At 35.8% G+C, this 26,064-nt stretch overlaps 2 protein-coding genes across 2 annotated transcripts; one reads left to right on the top strand and one right to left on the bottom strand.

The window, feature by feature from the left end:
• Positions 1–6,272: 6,272 nt before the first annotated feature.
• LOC113436830 (integral membrane protein 2C-like) lies at positions 6,273–18,213 on the top strand. The gene is made up of 6 exons (XM_026701476.2): positions 6,273–6,690; positions 11,187–11,354; positions 13,360–13,548; positions 15,625–15,735; positions 16,221–16,371; positions 17,388–18,213. The coding sequence occupies exons 1-6, from the start codon at positions 6,577–6,579 to the stop codon at positions 17,477–17,479; spliced, it is 825 nt and encodes a 274-aa protein (XP_026557261.1). The 5' UTR covers positions 6,273–6,576; the 3' UTR covers positions 17,480–18,213.
• A 1,645-nt stretch (positions 18,214–19,858) lies between these two features.
• Positions 19,859–24,349, bottom strand: LOC113436628 (tubulin alpha-3 chain). Its single transcript, XM_026701117.2, has 5 exons — positions 24,216–24,349; positions 23,206–23,428; positions 22,383–22,531; positions 21,366–22,046; positions 19,859–20,455 (listed from the first exon to the last, which is right to left on the bottom strand). The coding sequence occupies exons 1-5, from the start codon at positions 24,216–24,218 to the stop codon at positions 20,159–20,161; spliced, it is 1,353 nt and encodes a 450-aa protein (XP_026556902.2). The 5' UTR covers positions 24,219–24,349; the 3' UTR covers positions 19,859–20,158.
• Positions 24,350–26,064: the final 1,715 nt, after the last annotated feature.

Here is a 26,064-nt window from a genome sequence, read left to right as displayed (position 1 = left end):
ATCATCACTAAATAACTTCAAGTTTCAATTTTTAGAGTAGAATTGCCGTTGAATATTATATATAAATCTATGCCATATCATAAATGGTTTTGGAGTTTATTAACAATTACTTAGGTAGCCTCCATATATCAATTTTCTTTAAGAGTAGTACTTCCTGCATCCTAAACATATACTCACTGTTAAAAAGTTTTTTGCAGTTAAAAACAAAATCTTAGATCTGCAGCACCAATAAAAAGTCCTTGTTCCGTCTCCAACCCCATAAACTTTCTGCTCAATTTTATGCAAAAGTATATTAAAATTATGATATTGTTCATCACAAACTTACTTTTTTGTCTTTTAAACTTAACTGAAATGTTAGAATGCAGACTTTCGTACATCTTGGAATAGCATATTTGTAGAAATAAAATTCCCTAATTTTTGCAAGATTCTTGATCTAGTCTTGAATCTTCTTTTGTCACTGCTCCCAGTATAATCAAAACAAAATTCATTATAACTACAAGCTGGCAGAGGAGCTGGGAACCTATAAATTTAAATCAGAATGAGATGGCTTAACTAAACTATTTAAATATTTGGTGTACACACAACTAGGCTGCTTTGGGCAGCAAGCATATAATTAAAACTTGCCTACATCATCACACTGCATGTCCTGCGTCTTTCTTATCCCTTGGGGATGGAGTGGGTATTCCTAGGTAAGACATGCAATGGATATATAATTGCATCAGTTTTATCATTGAAACTAAATCTACCCTACAATAAGCAATTCATGTTTTACCACTATCATCTATTAAATTACAGGTAGTCATTGACTTACAACAGTTCATTTAGTGACTGTTCAAAATTACAATGACACTAAATTTTGAAGGCATTCTGAAAAAAAGGTCTATGGTGTAATGCTTTTTTAAAATACTGTATATCTTGCTGATCAGGAAAAAGAGCCGTGGTGGCGCAGTGGTTAGAATGCAGTACTGCAGGCTACTTCTGATTGCTGGTTGCCTACAATTCTGCAGTTGAAATCTCACCAAGCTAAGGTTGACTTAGCCTTCCATCCTTCAGAGCTCGGTAAAATGACCCAGACTGTAGGGGGCAATATGCTGACTCTGTAAACTGCTTAGAAAGGGCTGTAAAGCACTGTGAAGTCTAAATGTAAGTCTAAATGCTAAAAAAAACAATCTAGCAAAGAAACATCTGGAAGGATAAATGAAGTACCGAGGCAGTCATTTTATCAGAATGGCCATGTGTTTTCAGCTTGAAAGGTTTAGAATCCTGGTCCAGCTGCTGTAGGTTTATCAGAGACAATAATAACCATATTTTATGCTAGCCTGCTGTTGCCCCTGCCATGAGGCCTTTGCCTTACGGACTGTTCTCCCCTCTGAAAGTAGAATGGCCCCAACCCTTCAGTTTTTTGCAAAGTTTTAAAAACTTTTTAGAAGGGCCTGGAGCTTAGAATGTATTAAGGACCTTGTTACTTGTCTTCACTATTCATCTTCATTGCTGCTTTTTGTACTTATTTATGGATGTTTTTATTGTTTTATAATTTTAGAATTGTAAGCCTCCAAGTGTTGCTTGATTTTGACTGATTTGACTTGACTAAATTGACTAATTTAATTAATGAATACTAATCTTTTGTTGTGCATACATATATCAAAGGCTCTAAGCCAGGGGTATCAAACTTGTGTCGTCATGGCATCGTCACATGACATATCATGACTTTTTCCCCTTTGCTAAACTGGGCGTGGGTGTGGCCAGCCTGTGATGCATCTGGCCCCTGGGCCACGAATTTTGACAGCCCTGCTCTAAGCTGACATTTGATAAAGGCAATAATGTGAAGTTTAGTAGCAAAATTAGTATAGTTGAAAATCAGATTTTCCACAGGGGTTATTTCAACTTAACCAGAAATATCTACTTCTAATGCTAGTATTTTACATATTAAGTCCAGAAATGAACTTTGTATTTTGAAACATTTTAGCATTCACATTAATATATTGTTGAATTTATTGCCTGGTAGTTCAGTTGTCTTTGTATAAGTGATATGTAACCTAGACAATGAAATTGTCTGCCATAGAAACTGGAAGGCTCTATTTCTCACCAACTAGAAATGTTGAAAAACAATTGCAGTTTTAGAGAAGTAGTTGAGCCACCACATTTGAAGGATTGGACTGTTTTCTCCAAAAGTTATTTTCATGCTCTTTCCTAGAACTCTCAGAGTAGACCACACTGTTAGTGTTTCAGTCTGCTTGTTGTTTACAATTGTTTACACTATATTCAGTGAGCAATACTCTGGTGTATGTGTGCACAGAATTGCAATCCTACAAAAATAAAAATACAGAATCCAGTGCAAGTATCTCATCACTAGAAGAGTACTTGCTTTGTAAATTGAGCAACTAATAATAAACTAAAATTTGTTAGTTGATTGATCAACTGAAGAATATCTCGAACCTTTACATTAAAAAAAAATCATTGAGAAAAAATATATAAAACGTTTACTAAATAATGTACAATAAAATTTTATCTCTAGCCACACATACAAAGAGAGGGGATAAGAGACTGAAAAATTCTCTCATAAGGAAACAATCCAAACAATGTGAGCAGATTGCTTGATTATTCTTTATTGCTCATTGTTTTTTAAAAAAGAACCACAAACCCAGTTCAAATGTTGACAGACCACATACGTTCTATTGATATAAGTCAGGTGTAAATTTGTTCTTCTAGTATTGCATTACTCAGTACACTTGTCTAGTTTATGTACACCTTTAGTCCACTACATATTCTAACTGCTGGAGTCAAGCAATACTTGGGTGTTCTTAATCAGTAATGATTTAGAAGTCATATTAATGCTTTCATAGCTTTAGTCCAAAATTCAGTAATAGCTGGACAAATCCAAGCCATGTTCAACTTTTAACCTACATCTCTAACAGCAAGATGTGGCCCACAATCTTGTTAAACATTCTCTGAGATGTCCAATAGATAGAATTGTTTACTGTATTATGATTTTTCTAAGATGCAACTTGGGTAATTGCAGATTTTTTTAAAGGTGACCTTGATTTATAAAAGTATCCATTCCTGCATGTTGTCCCAAAGTTCTCATAATTGCATAGGAGAATAATGTCTTTTGAATTTCTTTTATAGGCTCAAGAGTCTTAAGTTGATTAAAGTATCTAACTGTAGAAATCAAAGTCAGCTATGGCTTCAATTCAACAAGTGCTAAAAATGAGTAAACTTGTTTTTGAATTCAGGCTTTGGGGGAAAAAGTTATTTATATGAAACCTAGTAATAATTTGATAAAAGGCCCAATAGAAAGTAGAGTTGACTGGTATATAATGAAAGTTTCTTGTAAGCAGAAGAACTGAGATTATATCTGCAATCAAAGTCCCCAAAGTGCTTTTCAAAAGGCAACTGGACTTCGTTTTTTTCCTTGAAAACATTTCACTTCTTATCTAAGCACCTAGGTCCTACCTTTGGAAAAGCACCTTTGGGACAACCGTGACCTCGATGATTGAGAATTTCCATAGACACCTACAATCAATATGTCCCATATATGACTTACAGCTTAAAATGCAGATGTAGGAGCTGATTTTGACACAACCTGGATACTCAGTAGTTGCTAATATTGCCACTGAGGAGGCAACAAACAGGATAGCTGTTCAGAATTGAAAAACTATTTCAGATTTAAAATAATGGGTTAACAGATTTATATTTGTTTTGTCTCCAGCAAGCCATAATCATATAAAAATGACATTTTTGCAATGATGCCACAATACCAACTATATGTACTTCTATCCCATATTTCATATGCGTATTTTCTCAGTTTCCTCACTGAGTCCTGATTATTGATGCCCATGGCTATTACATGAACCAGTTGCTTGTTATATAAACACTGAAAATAATTATGTACAAATTATGGAAGATATGAATGTTGAATTCAATAATGCTGAAATGAATTAATCTTGAGTATTAAAATGGTTTTCATCTGACATCTTCCTTAACCATCAGTATGGAAATATCCTCTCATCCAAGGTTAGAATGGCTCCAACCTTATTAACCTTTTATAAGGCCCTAAAAACCTGGCTAAGTTCCTGAACTTGGAGTGCTGAATATGCTAAGGGCCATGTTTCCTGGCAATATTGTTAACTGGCCAAGTATCTTGGTTTCTATGTGTATATTTTTTATTGTTTTAAAATGTGTTTATTGTTTTTTAAAATTGTAAGCCACCAAGGGTCATGATTGAGATAAGCGATTATAGAAATTGAATAAATAAATAAAATTCTTGTGCTTTAAGAATTACAGACCACTTATATGGATCTCATGTCATCCAAGCTTTCTGTAAAAACTGCTTATCCTTTGAAGGAATATAGAACATTCTATTAAAAAAAAACAATATAAGCTCCTGTTTTAAACACTGAAATAGCACTTATCTCTGTTTACAAGAAGACCCCAATTCCTTAATTCCAAATTAGAATGTAAATTTCTATAAATATTATAAACAGAATAATATAATCATAGCCACCACAAGTATACAAAGCCTTCAACAAAAGCATTCCAAACAAAATAAGTAAGCAAAACAAATAAACTACTTTCTCAAATCTGAATGAAGGACAACAGGTAAGACAGAAATGAATTCTTGGAATCCAGAGCTTTACCATCTTTAATTCTGCATAGGGTGACAGTACCCCAGACAGTCCCAGTTTGCAACTTGGGGGTTTGCCTAGACTTGGGGCTCCTGCTTGAAGCGCAGTTGTGGTTAGGAGAGCCTTTGCATAATTTCGGGTTGTGCACCAATTGCAGCCTTTTCTGGATCATGGAAGCTCTGAGCTCAATTACCCATACCCGGGTCCTCTCCCATTTGGATTATTGCAACCTATTCTACATGGGGTTACCCATGAAAAGCATTTGGAAGCTACAATTCAGAATGCAGCAGCATGGACACTTGGGAGTTCCTATGGTGGCACATGTAACACCACTGTTATGTTGAACTGCACTGGCTGCAGCTTTGGTTCTGGGTGCAATTCAATATATTGGTCATTACCTTTAAAGCCTTTTATGGCATAAGTCTAGGATATCTGAGGAGCTGTCGCCTAAATGGGATTGGCCCACCTACTAATGGCAAAAGATGTTTACTGCGGACCCCATAAATCAAGAAATTGTAGCCGTGGGGTCCTGGTGAATAATCTTTTCTGTCATGCCATCCTTTTGGAACATCTTGCCACCGGAAGTGAGGGCCAGCCCCCATCTTTCTGGCCTTCATTTAAATACCTTAAAATGTGGCTATGGTGGTTGGTATGGGGCCCTGAAGAAGCTGTTGGAGGTGGGTAATATATAATAATAGAGAAGTCGCTGCCATCTTTCCACTCTACACTCTTGATTTTTTTTAAAGTTTCTTTTAATCTTTTGTAATTTTAACCTATTTTCATTTATAATTGCTTTTTACATCCGTACATTTATTATGTTGTAAGCTGCTCAGTGTCTCTGAACTGCAAGATGAGCAACATATGAAATTGGTAAGTAAATAAAATAAATAGCTAGCGCCAAGTCCAATCTCCCCTTCATTAAGCTAGTAAATAGTAATAATAGCAGTTTAGCAATACATGGATGACTGGTGAGTAGGCAAGCAGCAAAAAATGTAGTGTTTCAGTAAAAACAACAACAGGCTGGCCTTTTCATGTTCTGGAATTCCTACTGTGTGTCAATTAGACTGACATTCTAGATAGCTGGCTTTTATTCCGAAAGAGATTTTACTGGATTTTATTAACCGCTTTCTGGGTGTATCACTGGATTTCAATCTGTTTTCATCCTCAAAGATTCTGCCCTGTGTTCAGACATTCCAGGTAGACAAGGAGCTTCTTGCACTTTCTTGTTTTTTCTTTTGAAGACCTTTTGCTTCTCATCTGAAAAGCTGCTTCAGTTCTGACAGGATAGTGGGGAATAGAAGTACTCAAGTGACCCTGAGGACACAGATAACTCCCCAAGTGCTTCAACTACCCTCTAAAAGGATGCAAATGACCAGCTGTCTGGAAGGAATATAAATCCTTCAATTCCCCATTATCCTGTCAGAGCTGATGAAGCTTCTTCATGAGAAGCGAAATGTCTTCAAAACAATAACAACAAGAAAGTCCAGTTGCTTCCTGAATAAAGCACCTTTGGGATAATCATGACCTGGATGACTGAGAATCTCTAGGATCCCCAAACTTGGCACCTTTAAGACTTGTGGACTTCTACTCCCGGAATTCTCTGGCTGGAGAATTCTGGGAGTTGAAGTCCACAATTCTTAAATTTCTGCTCTACAGACTCATTCCGGGTAGAATTAAGGAGGGCTTTTGTGACGCACGCGTAGAAAGGCCGGAGTTTTTCAGCACGTGCGAGGGGAGCCTCCCACCAACAGCCCACTTTCAATCAAAGGCTGGGCTTCTGCAAAGAGGGCGCTCGCCTTCGCCAATGAAAACCGGAGGAGAAACGGAGCTGCCTGCCGTCGCTTCTCTTCGCTGAGGGGGGGATCTCAAAAGCCCCGATCTTCGCGGGAGACACTTGCGCGGGTTGCACGAAACAGCTGGTTGGGCTCGCCTGGGCAGTTGCAGTCGAACTATGGTGAAAATCGGTTTCCAGCCGGTTACAGCTGAGCTCAAGCCGAAGAAAGAGACAGCAGTTGCAACGCGCCACGGGGCCCCGGCAAAAGGCCTCGTCCTTTCTCAGGATGCGGTAAGTACGTAGGAGACCACTGGCGCGGTGGCGTTTTCAGATCGGGGTTGCATTTCAGTTACTGATGATGAATAAATGAACGCTCTCAGGAGTCGACGATATTGTGGTGGTTTTAAAAAAAACACCTAAAAAAACAAAACCTTGTGGGGGAACACACTTAGTGAAGTCGCGTTAAACATAGAGGCGATTCTGGACGATTTGGTACTTTCCGAAGATGGAGCTGCTGCATCGCGCAATATGGCTTTACGGTATTTGAGTAAATCAGGTAAGATCGAAATAGGTCCCGCGGCCGCTGGCAGTGAAGAAAAGCGCATTCATCCTAAACGATTCGGGCCCGGGGAGAGAACAGAAGTTCCCTTCATAGAGGGAAGGAGTGGAGTCTCTTTAAAAGTGCTACTGTTGTACGGCTTGTCTCTGGCTAGGACGACTGGACAGTGAGCATCCCCCCCCCCCACACTTTCCACAGGGATGACAGAAAACCAGACGTGCCTGCTGTTGGTTTCAGCTAATAACGAAGCAAACCAAACCAAACCCCAAATCCTCTACCTTCGACTCTGGCACCACATGTGCTGAACTGTTTCCATCTCTTCCTGCCAGCAGAGTGGAAAATGTGCTGCTGGCTGGGTATCAGGGGAGCTTATGAAGTCAATGTACATCAGGTTAGACAAGGTTCCACTCTACATCCTCTCTCTACAAGTTATGTCTGCGGTGCCGCAATTGGCAACCAGGGCCCATATATAGTCAGTTGCAACTCTCTGGATTTAGGCAACTGTTTCCTAGCCCTAAAGAATCTTTTAACTTTGATAGCACAAGCAACATTTGCTTGAAAGGTGTTAATTAAACACCTATTTTCCAAACATCTACCCCCTGCTGTACTTCTGAATGTATGGTATACATGTGAAATTATTTTAAAGGCTCGTGATCAGAGCCTGGTGTCTCAGTGCCAAGATTGTAAGATATGGATTGTTTGATACTTAAAAGCTGTTACATTTCATTTTAATAATAAGTCAGATGAGCTTCTCCTCCCCTCTATTCTTGTCCAGTTTTCCCTCCAAACACTCTTTTATTCTGTATGTTTGTGACTCCAATTCCTGTACAGTATCATGTTGCCTGAGTTCATGTGAGTTGCAATCCATAGCATTTCAGAAGGCACCAGGTTAGAGAAGGTAGTTCTTAGTTATTTCACCTGGTAGATGAGATACTTCTGGGGAAAGTCATATCTTTACCTTGAGTGATGCTATGAACCTCTGACTAGATTCTCTAGTCCTACTCTAGGATTGGCTCTATTCTTATTCGAGGATTTGAATGATACATGTTTCAGATTATTTCTGTTTCTTTGACATGGATGAATGGCTAGTCTTCTTCTTAGAGTCTTGAATATCTCCAGTTATAAAACCAAGGGAAAAAGGCCAAAAATTTCTGGGAAAACAAGCCTCTTTGTTACTATGGGGACATTCTCTATCAGGCCTTCTGAGGGATTGTTCTGCTGCTCCTGTGTTCTTTTTTTTTTTTTTAAATGATGGGAACTTGACTTCATTCTTTGTTGTTTATGTTGTTGTATAATATCCCTACTGTTACCATGTTGGGGACCTATTTATGTCTTCCACAAATTGCAATAGTTGCAGAACATTTCTCTAAGCTGAAATGAAGTTAAGAATATTTTTAGTTCTTGTGATCTGTGATCTAAAACAGCAGAGGTAGTATTTCCATCTTCTGTAGTTTGCATGTGACCGTGTTGGTGGCTTTTTTTCAAGCCTGGTGGTTGCCTTGTGCTATGAATTGTGGTTACATTAGCAGGTGAGATTAAAAGATATAATGAGCTCTACTAATCTTATTTTTAGGAGGCACATTCTGGCTAGATCATATGTGGATGAATTTTTGGTAGCCAAAAATTACATCTGTGGTGTTTTGAGTAATTTCACAGTGAGGCAAAGTATGTAGCACTATAACATATACAATGGAGAAGGTCACTTTTTCTGGTATTTGTTCCCTTGTATTTGGGAGAAGAGGCTTATAGGTTGTAGACCTACACTGCTTACACTAGATCTGTAGAGTTAAAAAGACTTAAAGGAGATTGTCACTGTAGGCTAAAAAAGAAGTGTAAAATTCAATTTTAAAAGTTTATTTTTATAATATTAAGCTTTTGTCCCTAAGACTTTTTTTTGCTGTCATGCAAATCTTACTAAACCCCTCGAACATACTCCTGCACATAAAACTCTCAATCCAGGCAGCATAATTTTCAAATCCATACCTGTAACACATTTTATTACAAAGTGTTTCATAGTGCTGTTTTAGTACAATATTCCCTGAAAATTGTTTTTTTACAGAAATGAGAAGATAACTTAGGAAAGTCTTGAAATCTGAATTTGCTAGAAAGTCTTTAGAGAGAAATTTATAATTATTCCCTCTGTGTTTTGATTGATGTCAAACATGTCAGCCCTTGATAAAAAATAAATGTTTTGCATTCATTCAAAATTCATTCATAGAGCTACCTAATGGAAACAACTTTAAGTAGAATATTGACACATTAGCTGGACTAGCCCCACACCTGAACAAAATTCATATTTTGTTTTGCAATCTGTTGGATTAACACTGGAGGCCTGTATCACTTTAGCAATAAAGATAATTCTCTCAGGGTTTTGTTCCTGAACTGTAGGAACTATAACCTTTTTAAAGATAAGGGATGAGGTGAAGAAGAGATTTTTTTTTAAAAAAACACCCTGTCTAAACCATCTATTAATTTATTTGAATGTGGCTTAGATGTTTTTCATAATTAGGAAAAACTAGTATATGATGCTCTGAAGAAATGTTGACTACTATACACACACACACACACACACACACACACACACACACACATATAAAACCATTCTCTTAGTCCCCTCCTCTCCACTTTCTGGAAAGATTGGGCATTGGAGTTATGGCACTCAAGGGTAGTCAGTTTCTCTGGTGCTCAACTAGTTCTGTTTTTAATTTATTTTATGTATTTATTTATTTGGCATCCTGCAAAGCAAGTAACATCTTCAAACAAGTATTTTTTTATGCAGTTGTGTGCAAAAATGCTTTAGAACAGGGCTGTTAAACTTGCAGCCTACGGGCAGGATGTGTCATGCACTGGCCACACCCATGCCCAGTTTAGCGAAGGGGAAAAAGTCCCGATACGTCACAGGATGCCACAATTACGACCTGTCTTTGACAACCCTGTTCTAGAAGCATACAGTCTATAAGTAGCTTTGTTTGAAATGTGCCTCTGTGCCTAGAGAAAAGAAGTGGTAGGCAGTATTGATTAAAGAAACTTCTGAAAAAGATGGAGTCAGAAACGAGAAGTAATTTCATCTGTTGAAATTTATGATTTTTTTCTCCTTATATTGCAATATATGCGTGTGTGTGTGTGTGTGTATGAGTGTATACACACACACACACACACACACACACACACACACATACATATATACATACACACATTAAAATATAGACTTACAAATATATACGATACATAAGCTGTGCCTACTTTAGTTAGTATTGATGGGAGATTAGCTATTTACAGACATCCTTCTTTGTCTTACTTGGCTGTAGCTTGCTGTTACAATGTTGAATTGGTATTATCATTGAGTAGGCTGATCTCATGGACATTGGAACACACAGTGATATCATTTGTTTATTTATATTCTTCACATCCTTGCACAAATGTGTCTGAGGCAATATGCAAAGTTAAATTAGAAGAGATGATTTAAGGAACCAGAATGTGAAATGGCAGTTGATTGTTGTTCGTTTAGGTTACTTAGGAAAGTTTCATGTACATTTGTAAACATGCTACATCAGTAGAATAAAAGAATCTGTTAGATTATGCTAATTAAGCCATCCCCCCCAACCTCTTCCAGAAATTGAAATGAAATATCACCACCATAATACATCTAATAAAGATTCCTCTAGTAATTAGTTCTGCTGTCAGACTAGTCTTACTCTTAGGAAGCTTTCCTTAACATTTAGTCAATATTTTCCTGCAACTTAAGTCTGCTAGAAATGGAGCTCCTTTTTCTTCTTACAGTAGTTTCTCCTTCCTACTTGTCAGTGCTATGAGTTTATTAAAAACTGATTTTTTAGTTCAAGATTCATGCCTGACTGTACTTTAGTTTGCCTTTAAACAAAGAATTCAAGTATTAAATTACGACTTTCCCCAATATTAGTTACTTTTGGTTCCTTGATTGAATTATTTCTTAGTATTAAAAATTCAATATTAATTAGCTGATCCTGTTGTATTTCTTCTACTTTCCAAGGAGAAAGTGATCAGCAAGTCATGTTGAGTCAAGCATATTTCTATCTTTTATTACCTTTTTAGAGATATTATTTTTCCTTCTTAGGAAGCCTGTTGTAAAAGAAAACAGATGTACACAACATGAAAAAAGGAAGCTTGGCATAGAACCATCCTGCTGAGGATATTCTGCATTTACTGTGCTGTCCATTAATGAGTGATCCTGTCCCTTTTCTTTAAACAGGAGAAGCAGCCCTTATCTTTGCCACAGCAGAGTTGGAGACCTCTTACTTGCATCTTCTTTTTGGCCTTGGGATTTTTGTTGTTACTGCTTGGCTTGATTTTAACATCAACCTACATCTACAAATATTTATCTCTTACTCAGTCAGTTGCTCAAATGGGCATGGATATGGTATGTATGATTTTGTTCATCTACACAATCAGAGGATTAACATTTCCACTTTAAAGCTTGTGAAGTAGTTGCTCCACTGATCTGCTTGAGCTACACAGCAATTTGAGACAACTGAGCTTCCCATTTCAGATAGCCAAAGTAATTTCAGCGTAAGCTCTCCCTTTATATTTTCTAACCCAATATTTGATAGATCATGCCTCATATATGAAAGATATAAAGCATATAATAAAGACATAAAGCATATAATTCCCAGCATAGCCAGAAGAGGAACATTACTAAAATGACATTCTTTTCTTTAGTGATAGTAGATAATATGCTACTATTAAACTATAATTTATATTCATCAGCCATAACTGGTCAAGAATTTATGCCCTTCAATATTTGCAAAATTGGCTTTCTATTTTCTTTCTGTGAATGGACGTTTGTGGTTTACAATGAGAAAGCCTTTTTACTGTATATCCACTGAATAATGTCCATAGGGCTTTAGTAAGTAGAGACTTGTGTTGATAGTTTCAGCTTTTTCCCATTACCTTTCCTGAAGGCTCATCCTTGCTTGAGGATTTCCTCTTTCTATAGTATCATTATGAACAAACTTTCCATGGTAACTGCTCCTTGTACCTGTAGAACATGTAATTCCTGTCCATACCAACTTGCTTTTCACATTCTGTTTACTGCCTTTTTTTGACATACATGAAGGTGTAATACTGCTTCTCTACTTCACCCCACTCAGCCACTTAATTTTATTTAATAAGAAAGCAGCAACATGTGCCTTCTCTATCTTGTCTATTTCCTGCTCATCTTCCTCAATGGGAAAATATGCTTGAATCTAGCAATAAAAACAAACATTCAATGCTACTATATTTGGATCCAAGATGATCCCTTCATTTAAAAAATATAATTGACAAGGGCAAGAGGAAGATGCTTCATTTGAGTAAATATGGTATACAGAATATCAGATGAGGCATTGGTAATCCGCATGATATGTACAAATGCAACAAATACCATCAGCATTTTGGAAAAACTGCAGAAAAGCTGCTTTAGGAAGCTGCTTCATTGAGAAGGGATATGTCTCTAGATAATTACAGTCAATTGCAAGTTGTTATTTGCAATCATGTTTACAAGAATTATATATAGAATATTTTGTTTTTATTCTGCCTTTATTATTTGTATAAATAACTGAAGGTGGCAAACATATCCAATACACTTCCTCCTCCTGTTTTCCCCACAACAACAACCTTGTGAGGAAGGTTGGACTGAGAGAGTGACTGGTCTAAGGTTGTCAGCTGTTTTCCATGCCTAAGACACGATTAGAACTCAGTTTCCTGGTTTCTCTTCTGATGCCTTAACGAAAAGACTAAACTGAATACTGAATAAAATATAGAAAAAACTGGTTTTAGCAAACAGGAAAAAAAAACTGGTAGGAAAAGAATTAGGACTGCTTTTTTTGTGACCAAAACTCCACTCACATGTATTAGAGTTACCGGTCTTGGACTGCAAATATATGTGCATCCAGCAATGAGTTAAAGTTTTCTGTGTCTCATTGTACCATCTTGTTTTTGTTTTTTTTAAAGCTTAGAAATGATGGATTCTCCTCTGGAAGTTTACTGGAGCAGGTTCTGCAACTTGCTCCAATAAAAGGAGATTCATTTGGAGGAAATACATTATAGAGCTAGGCAAAGCCTAGTACCTAGTTAACTGCATCCTACCAGGTGGTATATTCAGAAGTAGGAACCTGTGTAGAAAGACATAAAGAAGTGATTTCAGATTAGCAATTTCATAGATGCAGACAATGATAGACAAAAACAGGACAGACGGTATATATAAGGTCAACACTTGGGTACAAATTTCTTGCACTGAATTGTTGTCAGTGGGAAAGAACTATCGCTCAGTTTTAAGTCTGTGGCATATTCTGCAATGCAAACTCAATTTTTATATTTAAAACGTTTAAAAATGAGGTAATAACACAGCCAATTATGCTTGAGAACTTTTTATTAAACTATTGTAGCAAAGGACGGAATATTACAATTATGAGGAAGGAGGTTTGGAATGTGACTACTTTGAATTCGATGATTCATCTGAAATCAGGACAGTGTATGAGGATGTGAAGATTTTCCTTGGAGAGGATTATGAGGAGATCAGCATCCCAAGACCCAATGTTGGGCATCCTGCAGATATTATCCATGATTTTCAACAGGTAAGAAATTAGGCTTCACATACTTTGAAAGAAATGTCTAAGATAAAAACAAAGAAAGGTATAGAAAATACTTTTTTGAAAGTTATTTCCTTGAACACGTTTTCCAGGAACTCATCTATATATATAAAATTGAAATACCACTCATGTATCATCACAAAATCTCCAGAACCTGTAAAGCCTACAAACTTGAAATTTGGCACATATGTTCTTCTTGGCTTCTAGGTGCTCCCTAAGAAAGGATCTTTCAAAATGATCATAAAAGCATTAGTATTTCCTATATTGTTAGTAATACGTTCTGATGCTAAGGAGTTCTACGCCCCCTTCCTACCTGAAAAGAAATCTGTTCCAAATACAAAACACAAGTAGAGGAGAGGAATTTCAGTTTTAGTTTCACAGCAGCCATCAGCTTTAGGATGGAACTGTTGAGCTAAGCCACGCTCAGGCTCCTTGCTGTCTCCTCCTTGCTCACACAGCAAATACTGTTTCAGTTTCCAAACAGCCTTTAAACTCACACATACTGACAGGACGCTAGCCAGACAAATACCGATGGATGCTGGTAGGCAGAAGCAGAATTCCACCCCCTTATTTTCCTCCCCCAAAACTACGCGCAACCACATAGTTTTGTAGCAAAGCATGGGTATCAAGCTAGTATTACATATTTCAATATATTTTCATAACAAATTTCAGATATACTTTGGGAACTGGACAAAACCAACCAGAGATTTTATTGTTGAGTGGGAACTGAATGTATGACACCATCTGACATCTAACATTCTAAACCAGATGCTTCCAACCCATGGCCCAAAGGCCACATACAACCCTGGACAGCAAGTAATGCAACCTCACAAGACCATAATAAACTTTTAACATTATTATGTAATTTATTCATTTTCCCTACATTATGTATTTTATATGTGGCCCAAGACTCTGCTTAATTCAGTTGGACATCCATACTCTAAACCACATAGTACATGGCCCTTTTGATTTGATAGGCTGGTGATTCACATTGGCCATGAGTGAGTCACATTGCCTTTCTGAGGTAGCAAATACTGTCACAGGTCCTGTTTATATCTGAAATTTAATTATCAAATGGCAGCCTAACTCTGCCACCTTAACAAAACTCTTGTTTGTCTCAGCACTTCAGTAATAATACGAAATATTCATGTTGGAGAGCCTAGTACCAACTCTAAGCATTTTAAGGAACCTGATGAGCTAGGCTTACAATGGGTTGGAATGCCGTGATATCAAACTTATTTTCCTTTGAAAATCTTACAGTTTTACAAGACATGCAGAAACAAAAATGACCCAGATCCTGCTTTCATTGGGAGGTAGTTTGTTTTTAATCTGGGCATATATTTACTGATAATAACCATGGCATCACTCATTAGTGGAATCTTTCAAACCAGCTGGTCAGAACAGGAATGCTCAATGAATAAGGCATGTCAAACCTAATGGTTTTTCCTTTTAGTGTCTCTGTGTGTGTCCTTTTGTGGGGGCTTTGTGTTCCTATTTTGTTCTGGCGGTTTCCTGGAACTGGAAAGCAGCTTCCTATGAGAAAGATATAAAAAGTTAAATCATATGATTCTATTAGCCTATTCTCTGAGTCTGTCCTTGGTTTTTCTCCTAATGCAATCTTTGCAACAATAAACTTGTGAGGTTGGGCTATGCGTAGGTACCTTCATATCAGCATTGACAATTGGTAACTTCCTAGACTAGTCCTTACAAGTTTCTTCTTAGCAGAATTTTTTTGGAAGTGGTTTGCCATTGCTTCCTAAGGCTGAAAAAGACTAACTGGACCAAGGTCACCCAGCTAGCTTTGAGCCTAAGGCGGAACTAGAACTTGTGGTCTCTGGGTTTCTACTCCCGATACCTTAATTTGGGCTGAGACAATATATCATCCAGTGAGCACTGAGATTGAGTGGGGACGTGAAACATACTATTTCCAGTCCAATTCAAACACTGTCACTTTTACCACATACTAGCTTTAAGCATCGCAGATTGTTCTGTGAGAGTTCTTGAATCTGTTTTGAGCACATTAACCTGTTTTTATCCTGATTTTATTTGGTCTGATTTCAGGGATTCACAGCTTATTATGATTGGGTAGTAAATAAATGCTTCATTGGAGAGCTAAATACTACTATTATCATGCCACTTAACCATTTCTGGGAGCTGACACTTAATATAAAGGTCAGTAAATAATACTTTTTATTCTATATTTGATTAAAGCTATATTTTATGTCCATTGCACCCTCCCTTGGAATTGATGCTTTTCCTTGTGGTTCCAATAATAGTAACCAACTTTGAAAAGCTGTAGTTGGTTTATGGAACCTTGATATTTGACTTAAAAGAAAGTAGGATTCCCAGTATGTGTTGTATTTTCGTTTTGACTTTTGAATCAATGTTAAGAATTGAGAAATTCTTATACAGCATTGATGAATTATCATCAGAATACAAATACAAAATAATGATCATTTTGTAGCCCTAATCCCATTGTTACTTCAATGTATAGATTAAGATGAGAAAAATGATTTATTGTTGCTTGAAGTAATATTCTGAAGCATGGATCCAAAATTCCTCAACAGTGAAAATAATAGTTTTGGACTTGTTGAAGAGATGTTTCTTTCCAGATATTTAAACAAGCAATTTCTCAGTGAATTATAAATTCTTTGCAGAAAGGGGAATATTTGCCACAAACCAACATGATCCAGGAAGAGAGGATGGTGACAGAACCTGCCATTGACCCAGTTCTGTTTGGCTCCTATATTCATAAACTCTGCCAAGGGAAGGAAACCTTCAGATTGGGCCATAGGATAGCAAGAGGACGTAAGGGAACATCATTTTATTTCTTTTGCTGAAGTTTATATTGTGCTTCTTAAATGGACTGTAAATTTACAGCAGTTATTTTTCAATTCAACATGTTATATTGGCAAAAGAAGAAATATTCTGATAGTGAAGCTATTTTTAAAATAGTACCTAACTCAAAATTAATGTCCTTGCATATATATTAATTTCTCATATATATGTGTGTGCATGTGTATGTGTATATGATAATGGACTCATCCACATAACTTCCTTGCCCTGACTTGAAGGTACCTTATTTAAAACTTGCTGGGTATCTACCCGCATAGTTGAACCTCCATCTAATAGCCATCCCAGGGTTGAAGCCAATTCAAGATATACCATCTTGAAAGCAATGTTTCCTTTTGGAAATTAGAAGAAAATCTCCTTTTCAAGCATTCTAAGAGGTCAGTGACATGAGCTCATTGGCCCAATACAAACCACGCCATCTAAATGAACTTCTAACTGTACTGGCTGTTTATTCAGTGATAGTATATTCCCCACATCCAACTCCATGCACTTGGTAAATTATAGTGTTATTTTGTTGTATGCACCATCTAGTTACCTCAGTGAGATGGGCAACTGCCTACATTGTTTAAATAAATAGCCAGCTATAAATTGCAAATGTTCAGAGATTAAGGAAAGAGAAATTTATGTTCTTCACTGACAATTTAAAATTCAATGTAAAAAGAAAAAAGATATCCATACATTTCCGTAAGTTTGTCTTGATGCTGTTTCTGTAACAAATTGTTATATTATGATAGTATATTTGGATCAGAACTTTATTTTACATAAATCACTTAAAGTGAGAAAAGTTTTTGAGAGTTGGGTTTGACAATGCCAGTAATGTTTGTGTCTCTATGATTTGTGTTGTTTTTGTGCTCTTATTTCTACATACTTAATTTAGAAATCAAATGGTTGCATTTCTTTTTTTTTCTATGGTCTAAGGATCCAAGTAACACCTACTTAATTTGACTTTCTTTTCTGATTCCTTTTTCCAGATATCCACCAACGAGCTACTGAGAAGTGTCATCACATCCGCCATTTTGCAAATACTTTTGTGATTGACACAGCAATTTGCCAGCCATTGTGAGAACTGCCACTCAGATTTTTTTGTATCCTGGATTTTGCTTCTTTTTGTAAAAAAAATTCTAAGAAAAAAAAAAGCCTACCATCATCTATTACTAAATTGTTACATCATTGGTGTTTGATATTGGGCCAATGCTTTATATATTAATCCTCATTAATTTTTCATAGAGTGATAATAAAACATAATATAATAAAGCCTTTTCATAGTACATTGTCCTATAAGTCTAAAGTTGGGAACTGGAAGATAAAGGAAAAAAAACACAAGAAAAGCTGGAATAGAAAAATTTGACATAGATTGTCTTCTGGCTTTTTTCAGACAATATTGTATGAGCTACTTCTTTGTAAAAACATCTGCCGAGTATAGAAAATATATGCAAGAGCATAGCATTAATAAAATATTTTTCCAACTTAATTTTTAAACCTTGCTTTGATACCATTTTCTACTAATTTGATCTCAAGTTAATTTTCTTTGTTCATTAATCTTGTTAAATTGTGGAAAACCCAAATCATGATAATGCTGTATTATTAATATTTTTAAATTGAGGTAGATTTTGAGTCAAAACATCACTACTCTGGGATAGCCATCCCCAGCCTGCTTGGGAGCTTTTCAAATCGAAGTGTCATACTTTTGAAGGATGGACATCTGACTGGGAAAAGCTGCTCTGGGATGAAAGAAAACGTTTAATGCTTTGTATATTTTATCTACAAAAAAAAATGATAAAATATTTTATTAAATTATTCTGTGTTTTTCTGGAGTAATTTATTTTGAAGTTTATATGGAAACAAATGTTTGAATGTTTTTCAATTTTTCCAATTTATGTGTGCTTGTTATCAGCCTGAGATTATATTTTTGAATGTACTAAAGACCTAGTCCTCTTGAGAAGTTTATAACCCTGCAAAAGGTGAAAGAGGAAAAGAATAACAGTAAAAATGGATGGATTCAATCACAGCAATAATGGGTGCATAGTTAAAAAATGTAAAGGGTTAGATTGGCTCAGATCATTTTGGGAGTTTATTTGTTGGGTAAGAGATTACAGACTTCAGGGCACGTAATTGTGGTAATTAAGGTGTTTTTCATTGTTTCATTCTTTTCTAGCTTTTCTTGTTTGAATATTCAGCTATTGCCATATAAAGCATTGAACTTGAGGTCATGAAAAAAAAACAGTTAAACATAAAAAAGTACTGTGCTTAATAGGAAAAGCACATTAATACATATGTAATTTACACGTAGTATCATTTTCCAAATGACACAGCTAATATAGCTATGCTATTGAAAGAAATACAAAACCAACTTGTCATGACAATCCTTGCAGACCAACATTGTGGAATGAGCAGTCATGTCACTTAGAAAAACAGTTGTGATCAGGGTTTTAAAAATAATCTAATTAAGAATATATACATATACATACATATACATATATTGGATGCTGAGACTAAAGGGGGAAAGGGTTGTCAAATATAACCTATTTTCAGTCACTTAAGCTTTGCCTGTTGATCAGGGATTCCAGGGAATTAGAAAAAATCCTAAAAAAATGTGAAAACTCTACTATTACACCCAATTTAATTTCATCTACAAATTTGATAAGCATCTGTCTCTGCACTTACTGGAGTATAAAAACAGGATTGACCTGTATGGTATTCTACTTAAGTTTCCAGTTTAATGAGGAACCAATGACAATTTGTTGAGTACAAATGTAATTAAACCAGCTAATTATTTAATTCTTCAGGAACTCCAGCTTCTAATAGTTTAAAGCTAGTCTACCAAACCCTAAATGTATAAAAATGCATTGATTAAAAAGATGAATGCTATCACTGATAGCTTTTATGTGGCAATATTCCAGAAATATATTTGCTTGACAAAGGCCTCACTGTAGAGCCAGGAAAATGGCCCTGAAGCAATTATTTAGAAAACATAAAAGAAACATTACTTTCGTCTTGGAAAGGTGATGGCATTATGAACTGACCCTCCCTGATTCATTTGGTTATTTGGGGTAGTAGGGAGAACACAATTAGACAAGCAAGATTATCATAAAATTTGTTACTGCTACACCTAAACCTTTAAGCTGTTAAGATGTTCATCAGCTAGCAGAATGTAAGAACCAAAATGTTTAATATAAATCAAGTTTGTGCTAGTGTCTTAGGATCAATATGCTTAGTTCATTATGTAAAATATTCATCCATTTCATTTCCACATACTAAAGATCAGTAAAACTGCAATACTATATTTTATAATCTGCCAAACTATTCTATTTCCAGCCAGTTCTGAAAATTCAATAGATAAAAGTGAAGATGAAACCAGAGTAGACCAAATCCACTGATCAGATTGCAACAAGATTTTCTTATTCACATTACTTTAATTAACATTCCATATACACAATCAATGACATCCCCAATATCATTTTTATTACGTACACATGTTCTAAGATGCAATAACACTTTAACAACTATTTCAGAATACTTACTTTATAAATTTTTAAAAGATCCTGTAAGAATGAAAGGAAGAAATAAAGAATGGATGAAAACTTTTATGCTTTGCTCAAAGTATATAAAAACTGTTTCAAGAGATGGTTTTAAAGCTATTTTAAATAGCTATTAAACTTGTTAGAACACTTAAATGTTTATTTGGAACTGAACAAGTGAACTTGAAGTACAAAATATTGAAATATATGTCATCTGACATAGCTTAATATTCTTCTCCTTCTTCAGCTTCAGCTTCCACAGAATCAACACCAACTTCTTCATAATCTTTTTCGAGGGCAGCCAGATCCTCTCGGGCTTCAGAAAATTCCCCTTCTTCCATTCCTTCCCCTACATACCAATGCACAAAGGCTCTCTTAGCATACATTAAATCAAATTTATGATCAAGGCGAGCCCAAGCTTCTGCAATAGCAGTAGTGTTACTCAGCATACATACAGCACGTTGCACCTTGGCCAAATCTCCTCCTGGTACCACAGTGGGTGGCTGATAATTGATGCCCACCTAAAGGAAGGCAAAAACATTCATTACATTTCAATACTGCAAGGGATTTTCAAATCTGAACTTCTTCTCTCCCTGCCTTCCCTTCTCCCTGAGCATTTTATGCATAAAAGCATAGCAGGAAACAAAAAATTAGACATGAAACTGTATCTTTGAATCAAAAAGGGAGATGGAGAAAGATATACCTCATAAATAAATAAAAGCCCTAATCTATGCAATTTGCCTCACTTTTATCATAACAGATACATTAATAAATGGAATTAAGGTTTAATTCCCTTAAATATACTAAAGCTCTAATAAGCACACTACCTTTCATTTAGAATAGATTATTTATTTATCCTAAGTATGATTGTACCAGAGACTAATAACTGGGGGGAAATGCAATTTGGTGTGCATCATTTATTTACTGAATTTATTTGCCACCTATCTCATAATAAAATGACTGTTCATGTAATGACGATTGAAAGCCAGCTGGGTGACTTTGGGTTAGTCACTCTCTCACAGCCCAATCCATCTCAAAGGATTATTGTACAGAAAATAGGAAGAAGGACTATTCAGTATGTTTGCCATCTCTAATTATTTTAAAAATCATAAAAGAATTTAAAAAATCTACTCAAGTTTCATAGAAAGCTCTACACTTAGCACCACAATCAATCAATAAAATAAATGCTGATCAACATTTTCAGATTCGGGAGCATCCACTATCTGATCTGGGCAAGAAAAAGATTATTGCTGAATTCACATGTCTGCAATAAAATCCCTTCGTACAGAAACAATAACCTGATAAATGCAATCTTACTCATATATTATTAGATTGTTTTTATCCTGATTACTTTTTAATATTAGGAAATCCAAATCATTGGAGTTCACCAAGATTATATCCCATGTTTGTTTATATTCGACAATATGGTACCTTGAATCCAGTTGGACACCAATCCACAAACTGAATAGTACGTTTCGTCTTGATTGTTGCAATAGCGGCATTGACATCTTTTGGCACTACATCACCTCTGTACAGCATGCAACATGCCATATATTTACCATGCCGAGGATCACATTTTACCATCTGATTAGCTGGCTCAAAACAAGCATTAGTAATTTCAGCCACAGACAACTGCTCATGATATGCCTTTTCAGCTGAAATGACAGGAGCATACGTTGCCAAAGGGAAATGGATTCGTGGGTAAGGAACAAGATTTGTTTGAAATTCTGTCAAATCTACATTCAGAGCACCATCAAAACGTAGTGAAGCTGTGATAGAAGACACAATTTGACCAATGAGACGATTGAGGTTGGTGTAAGTAGGACGCTCAATGTCAAGATTACGTCGACATATATCATAAATAGCTTCATTATCCACCATGAATGCACAGTCAGAATGTTCCAATGTGGTATGTGTAGTAAGGATAGAATTGTAAGGCTCCACCACAGCAGTAGATACTTGTGGAGCTGGGTATATTGCAAATTCCAGTTTGGATTTTTTCCCATAGTCGACTGAGAGTCTTTCCATTAGCAAAGATGCAAATCCAGAGCCAGTACCTCCACCAAAACTATGGAAAATAAGGAAACCCTGTAGACCAGTACACAGATCAGCCTACAAAAAAGACAACCCCCCCAAAAAAACACAACAAAAAGTGAGGTCATTGAACAGAATACTTAATTCCAACAGTATAAATTTAATATGCAGATTTGCTACTGTATTCAATTAAAATATTTGCATTAATACTCTTCAATTAAAATTAATAAAATTTTAAAAATTAATATAGTGTAGTTCTAATATGCACTTCTTACTTATAAAGATCAAGTATTTTTTAAACATGGTACTTTTGAAAATAAAACACCGGAATTTCTATGGTCCTGACTTTAAAACGGTAAATTTTCAAATTTCACATTTTTATTTGCATTTTCTAATTCACATCTTATGACTCACCAATTTTCGAATGCGATCCAGCACTAAATCAACAATCTCTTTTCCTATGGTATAATGGCCTCTAGCATAATTGTTAGCAGCATCTTCTTTTCCAGTAATGAGTTGCTCAGGATGAAATAACTGTCTGTAAGTACCTGTACGCACCTCATCTTTGAAGATTAAAAAAACCAAGTTTGATTAATTCTAATTCAAAATCCAGTGTTTTATTATTTCTAATAATATTCCATAAACTCAGAAATAATGTATTTAATAGATTGACTGAGTTGGAAGGGATTCAACTATTCTTATTCCTTGTCAAGCATGTTTTTACATGATCCAAAAACATTACAAACTTGAGAATACTTCAGATAGTTATGAGTTCATTTCTGGCTAATATTTCTGAACAGAAGATAGGGTTTCTTTTTTCAGGAATTAAAATTAAACACAGATAGACAGACAGAAGACTCTCAGCATGAAAAAAATGTTAGTTCACTTCTGATGACTACATCAGGGTGTTTTTTCTTGGTAAGAAAAAATACTGTTACAAAAACAGTGTACTTCTGTCTTATTCTTACTCTTATTAATATAAGAAGAGGGTAAATGAAATAACTTCCTATGTTACTATTTTTTTTTAACAGAATGCACAATTGGATTTCATTTCATAAAGTCAACGTGTGAAAGTCAAACAACTTTGTTTACAATTGCTTTCATAAAAATTCAAGTTTATTTGGGAAAAATACCCCCCTTTTCTTACTTCTAAATAATGAAGACAAATATTTTATAAATGTAAATTATTTCTGATCATCCACATGTTGATTCCACATTTCCAGGCCCTTATACATACCAACAACTGTTGGCTCAAGGTCCACAAAAACAGCTCTAGGTACATGCTTGCCAGCACCGGTTTCACTAAAAAATGTGTTAAAGGAATCATCTCCACCTCCTATGGTTTTGTCACTGGGCATCTGACCATCTGGCTGAATTCCATGCTCAAGACAATACAATTCCCAACAAGCATTACCAATCTGAACTCCAGCTTGTCCAACATGGATAGAGATACATTCACGCTATTAAAAAAAAAAGTTTTTTTTAAAAAAGAAGGCAAGATTAATGTTTATTTTTGAAAGTATGCATAATAATGAAGCACCACAAAAATGTATTTTGATAATATACCCATTTGATTTTGAATGTCTATTTTAAAATATGCACTATTTTAATGATCAATTGCCCTTCTGACACCCAAGTTTTTAAAAAAAAGATCTTTGAGAATGGTTTAATAATGCTAAAAAGTACACTTTCTCTATAGTCCACTACATTTCCACATTATACTTCTGTTCCTGCTATGAGATATGAAATCTCTTTTGTTTCAATTATGCAGTACCTCATACTTCAACCCGCCATATGTCTCATTCTTTGCCACTACTTCACACTAGACTCTTTATTATGCAGCTCTTTCACCGGCCAAATCAATGGACTCTAAATCTATGCAACAGATCTCTTTGTTGTTTCTTGTTGGTTCACTGTTCTTTAGCACCAAGACCAATATTCTCCCCCCACGACCCCCATCCCCTTTCAGCTTCGCACCATGGCAAATCCAAGGCGGAGGCCTTTCAGCCCTCGTGCTCATGTCCTCGACCGAATCGCGCCTTTCTGAGGTACGAAGCCTCGACTGAGGCGAAGGTCGCGCGGGGAAAATCGAGGACATGAGGCGACAGCATTCCTTCACGAGCATATCATTCTCGTACCCTACGCTCGCGGTTCCCTCATAGCATTACTACGCCAAGAGGCTTAAAGAGCTGCCATGATCCTGCTCCCCACTGAACGAAGCCCAGCCACACAAGTCCCACTTCCCACCATGGTGCCTCACGAAGATGACGAGGTTCAGTGCTTTCCCTCGGAGGTTCGACGTTCAACTCCCGTTTGAGGGTGGCCTCAACTGTCGACCGTTAGATTAACGGTTCCCGACCGCGAACCCACTACAGCAGTCTGCTACTCTCTATTGGTGGAGGGTGTTCAGCTCCTGGAAGCTGATTGGTTGAACAAGTTTTTTTTTTTTAAAAGTCTGGGATGAACCTCTTAGTGATGAAGAATCGGAGAAAGGTGGAATTTTGAGCGGGAAGTGGGTTCTCCGCTGAAGGATTGACGAGGATTTCATGAATTCTCCTGCCGCAAGCCTCAGTTAAAAAAGAAGTGGAATCCCTTGCGGTGTGATTCTTGCTACTTTCTGAGATATTATTTCATTGTTATATATTTCACAGTTTCCCGAGAGACGGAGTTTACATATTAATGAGAGGCTGCTTCTGTTTTTAGCCTCAACACTAAAATAAATATTGTAGATAGAGAACTGAATTAATAAATGAAAGATGGATGGATGGAGAGAGAGGGAGAGGGAGGCAGGCAGGCAGGCAGGCGGATAGATAGTGGCAAGTATTGAAGCATATTCTTTTTCCTGAATAACGGTCAAATATCTCAAAGGTGCTTTTTCAAGTGTGGAACGTTCAGTAAAATATGACAATATATTTGTTATTCTCGAAGGTGATAGGTGTGTTTTTGTATGTAACAACATGAATTATATATTCCAATCAGAATAGAAGCAGATGTTAATATCTGAAATATTTTAATACTTAGTTTAAATGCCATTGCTTTTCAAACTTTCTTGGAAGACTGAATACATTAAACCACAAACAGCTATAAAGAAAATAGTTAACTCCGCTTATTTATTGTTGTAAGTCATGGTTTGGCAACTTCATTTTCCCATTCTCAGCCAATCAATATTTCACAATTATCTTTTTATTTAGACTGCTTAGAAGTGTGGCCCAAATGACAAAATGCACTGTATTAATGTATCGTATTTTTGGAACCCATAAATTATGCAATGCTGTTAACCATAAGACAAAATTGGACATTCTAATGTGTGAAAAATGAATGATTTTTTATTAAAAATAAAATATTGCTCAGTTGTGGACTGTAAATTACAGAAATCCTCATTTCTTTACTATACTAGGCTTTTGTTCTGGAAGGACCTGAATGACATTGCTCCTTCATGTCATTTTAACATTTTAAGTATTATTTTTATGAAGAATTGTTACACTGAAAATAAGGGAAATGAAATAGTTTTTGTTGAATACTTAGCATAAAAATCCAGGAAAAAATAACTTGGTAATAACATTTGTAATTATAAAGAAAATATACTTTTAAATATACATATTCAAATTTTTTTGTCCAGAAAAATATTGTATGGAGGAATATAAACTCTTAGGAATTACTTTATTCATATAATTAAAAAAGGGTGATCACTTAACTGAATAGTATTGAAGTGGATTATCTCAGTGCTATCTTCTAACTCTGTTTATATGAAATGTGAATAAAGTTTCATTCATTGAAGAGATATTTAAGCTTTTTTTTTAATTTGATGAGTTAAAAGCTATACACAATACCTTTTTGTATATCCTGCCATATAGTGAATTTTGTTATTTTTACTGGTCTAGGCCTTATGCTTAATCTCAAGACAAAGACTGCTTTAAATGTTGTGTTAGGTACTGAGCCTACTAGGCAGTAGAGAATATAATGTGTTATTTTCAACACATTTAAATACTGCTGTTTCTAAGAAAGATGTTGATATAAAGAAATTTTGTATGGTATTCAGCTTTGTTGGGGTATTTTCCCACATCATTATAGTTGTGCTTTTAAAGTTGTAGCAACG

This window comes from Pseudonaja textilis, chromosome 4 (assembly GCF_049901715.1).
Source record: "Pseudonaja textilis isolate UNSWEBS1 chromosome 4, rPseTex1.2, whole genome shotgun sequence".
NCBI lineage: Eukaryota > Metazoa > Chordata > Lepidosauria > Squamata > Elapidae > Pseudonaja > Pseudonaja textilis.
Note: the sequence above shows the minus strand (reverse complement) of the source record. Positions and strands in the feature narration are given on the sequence as shown.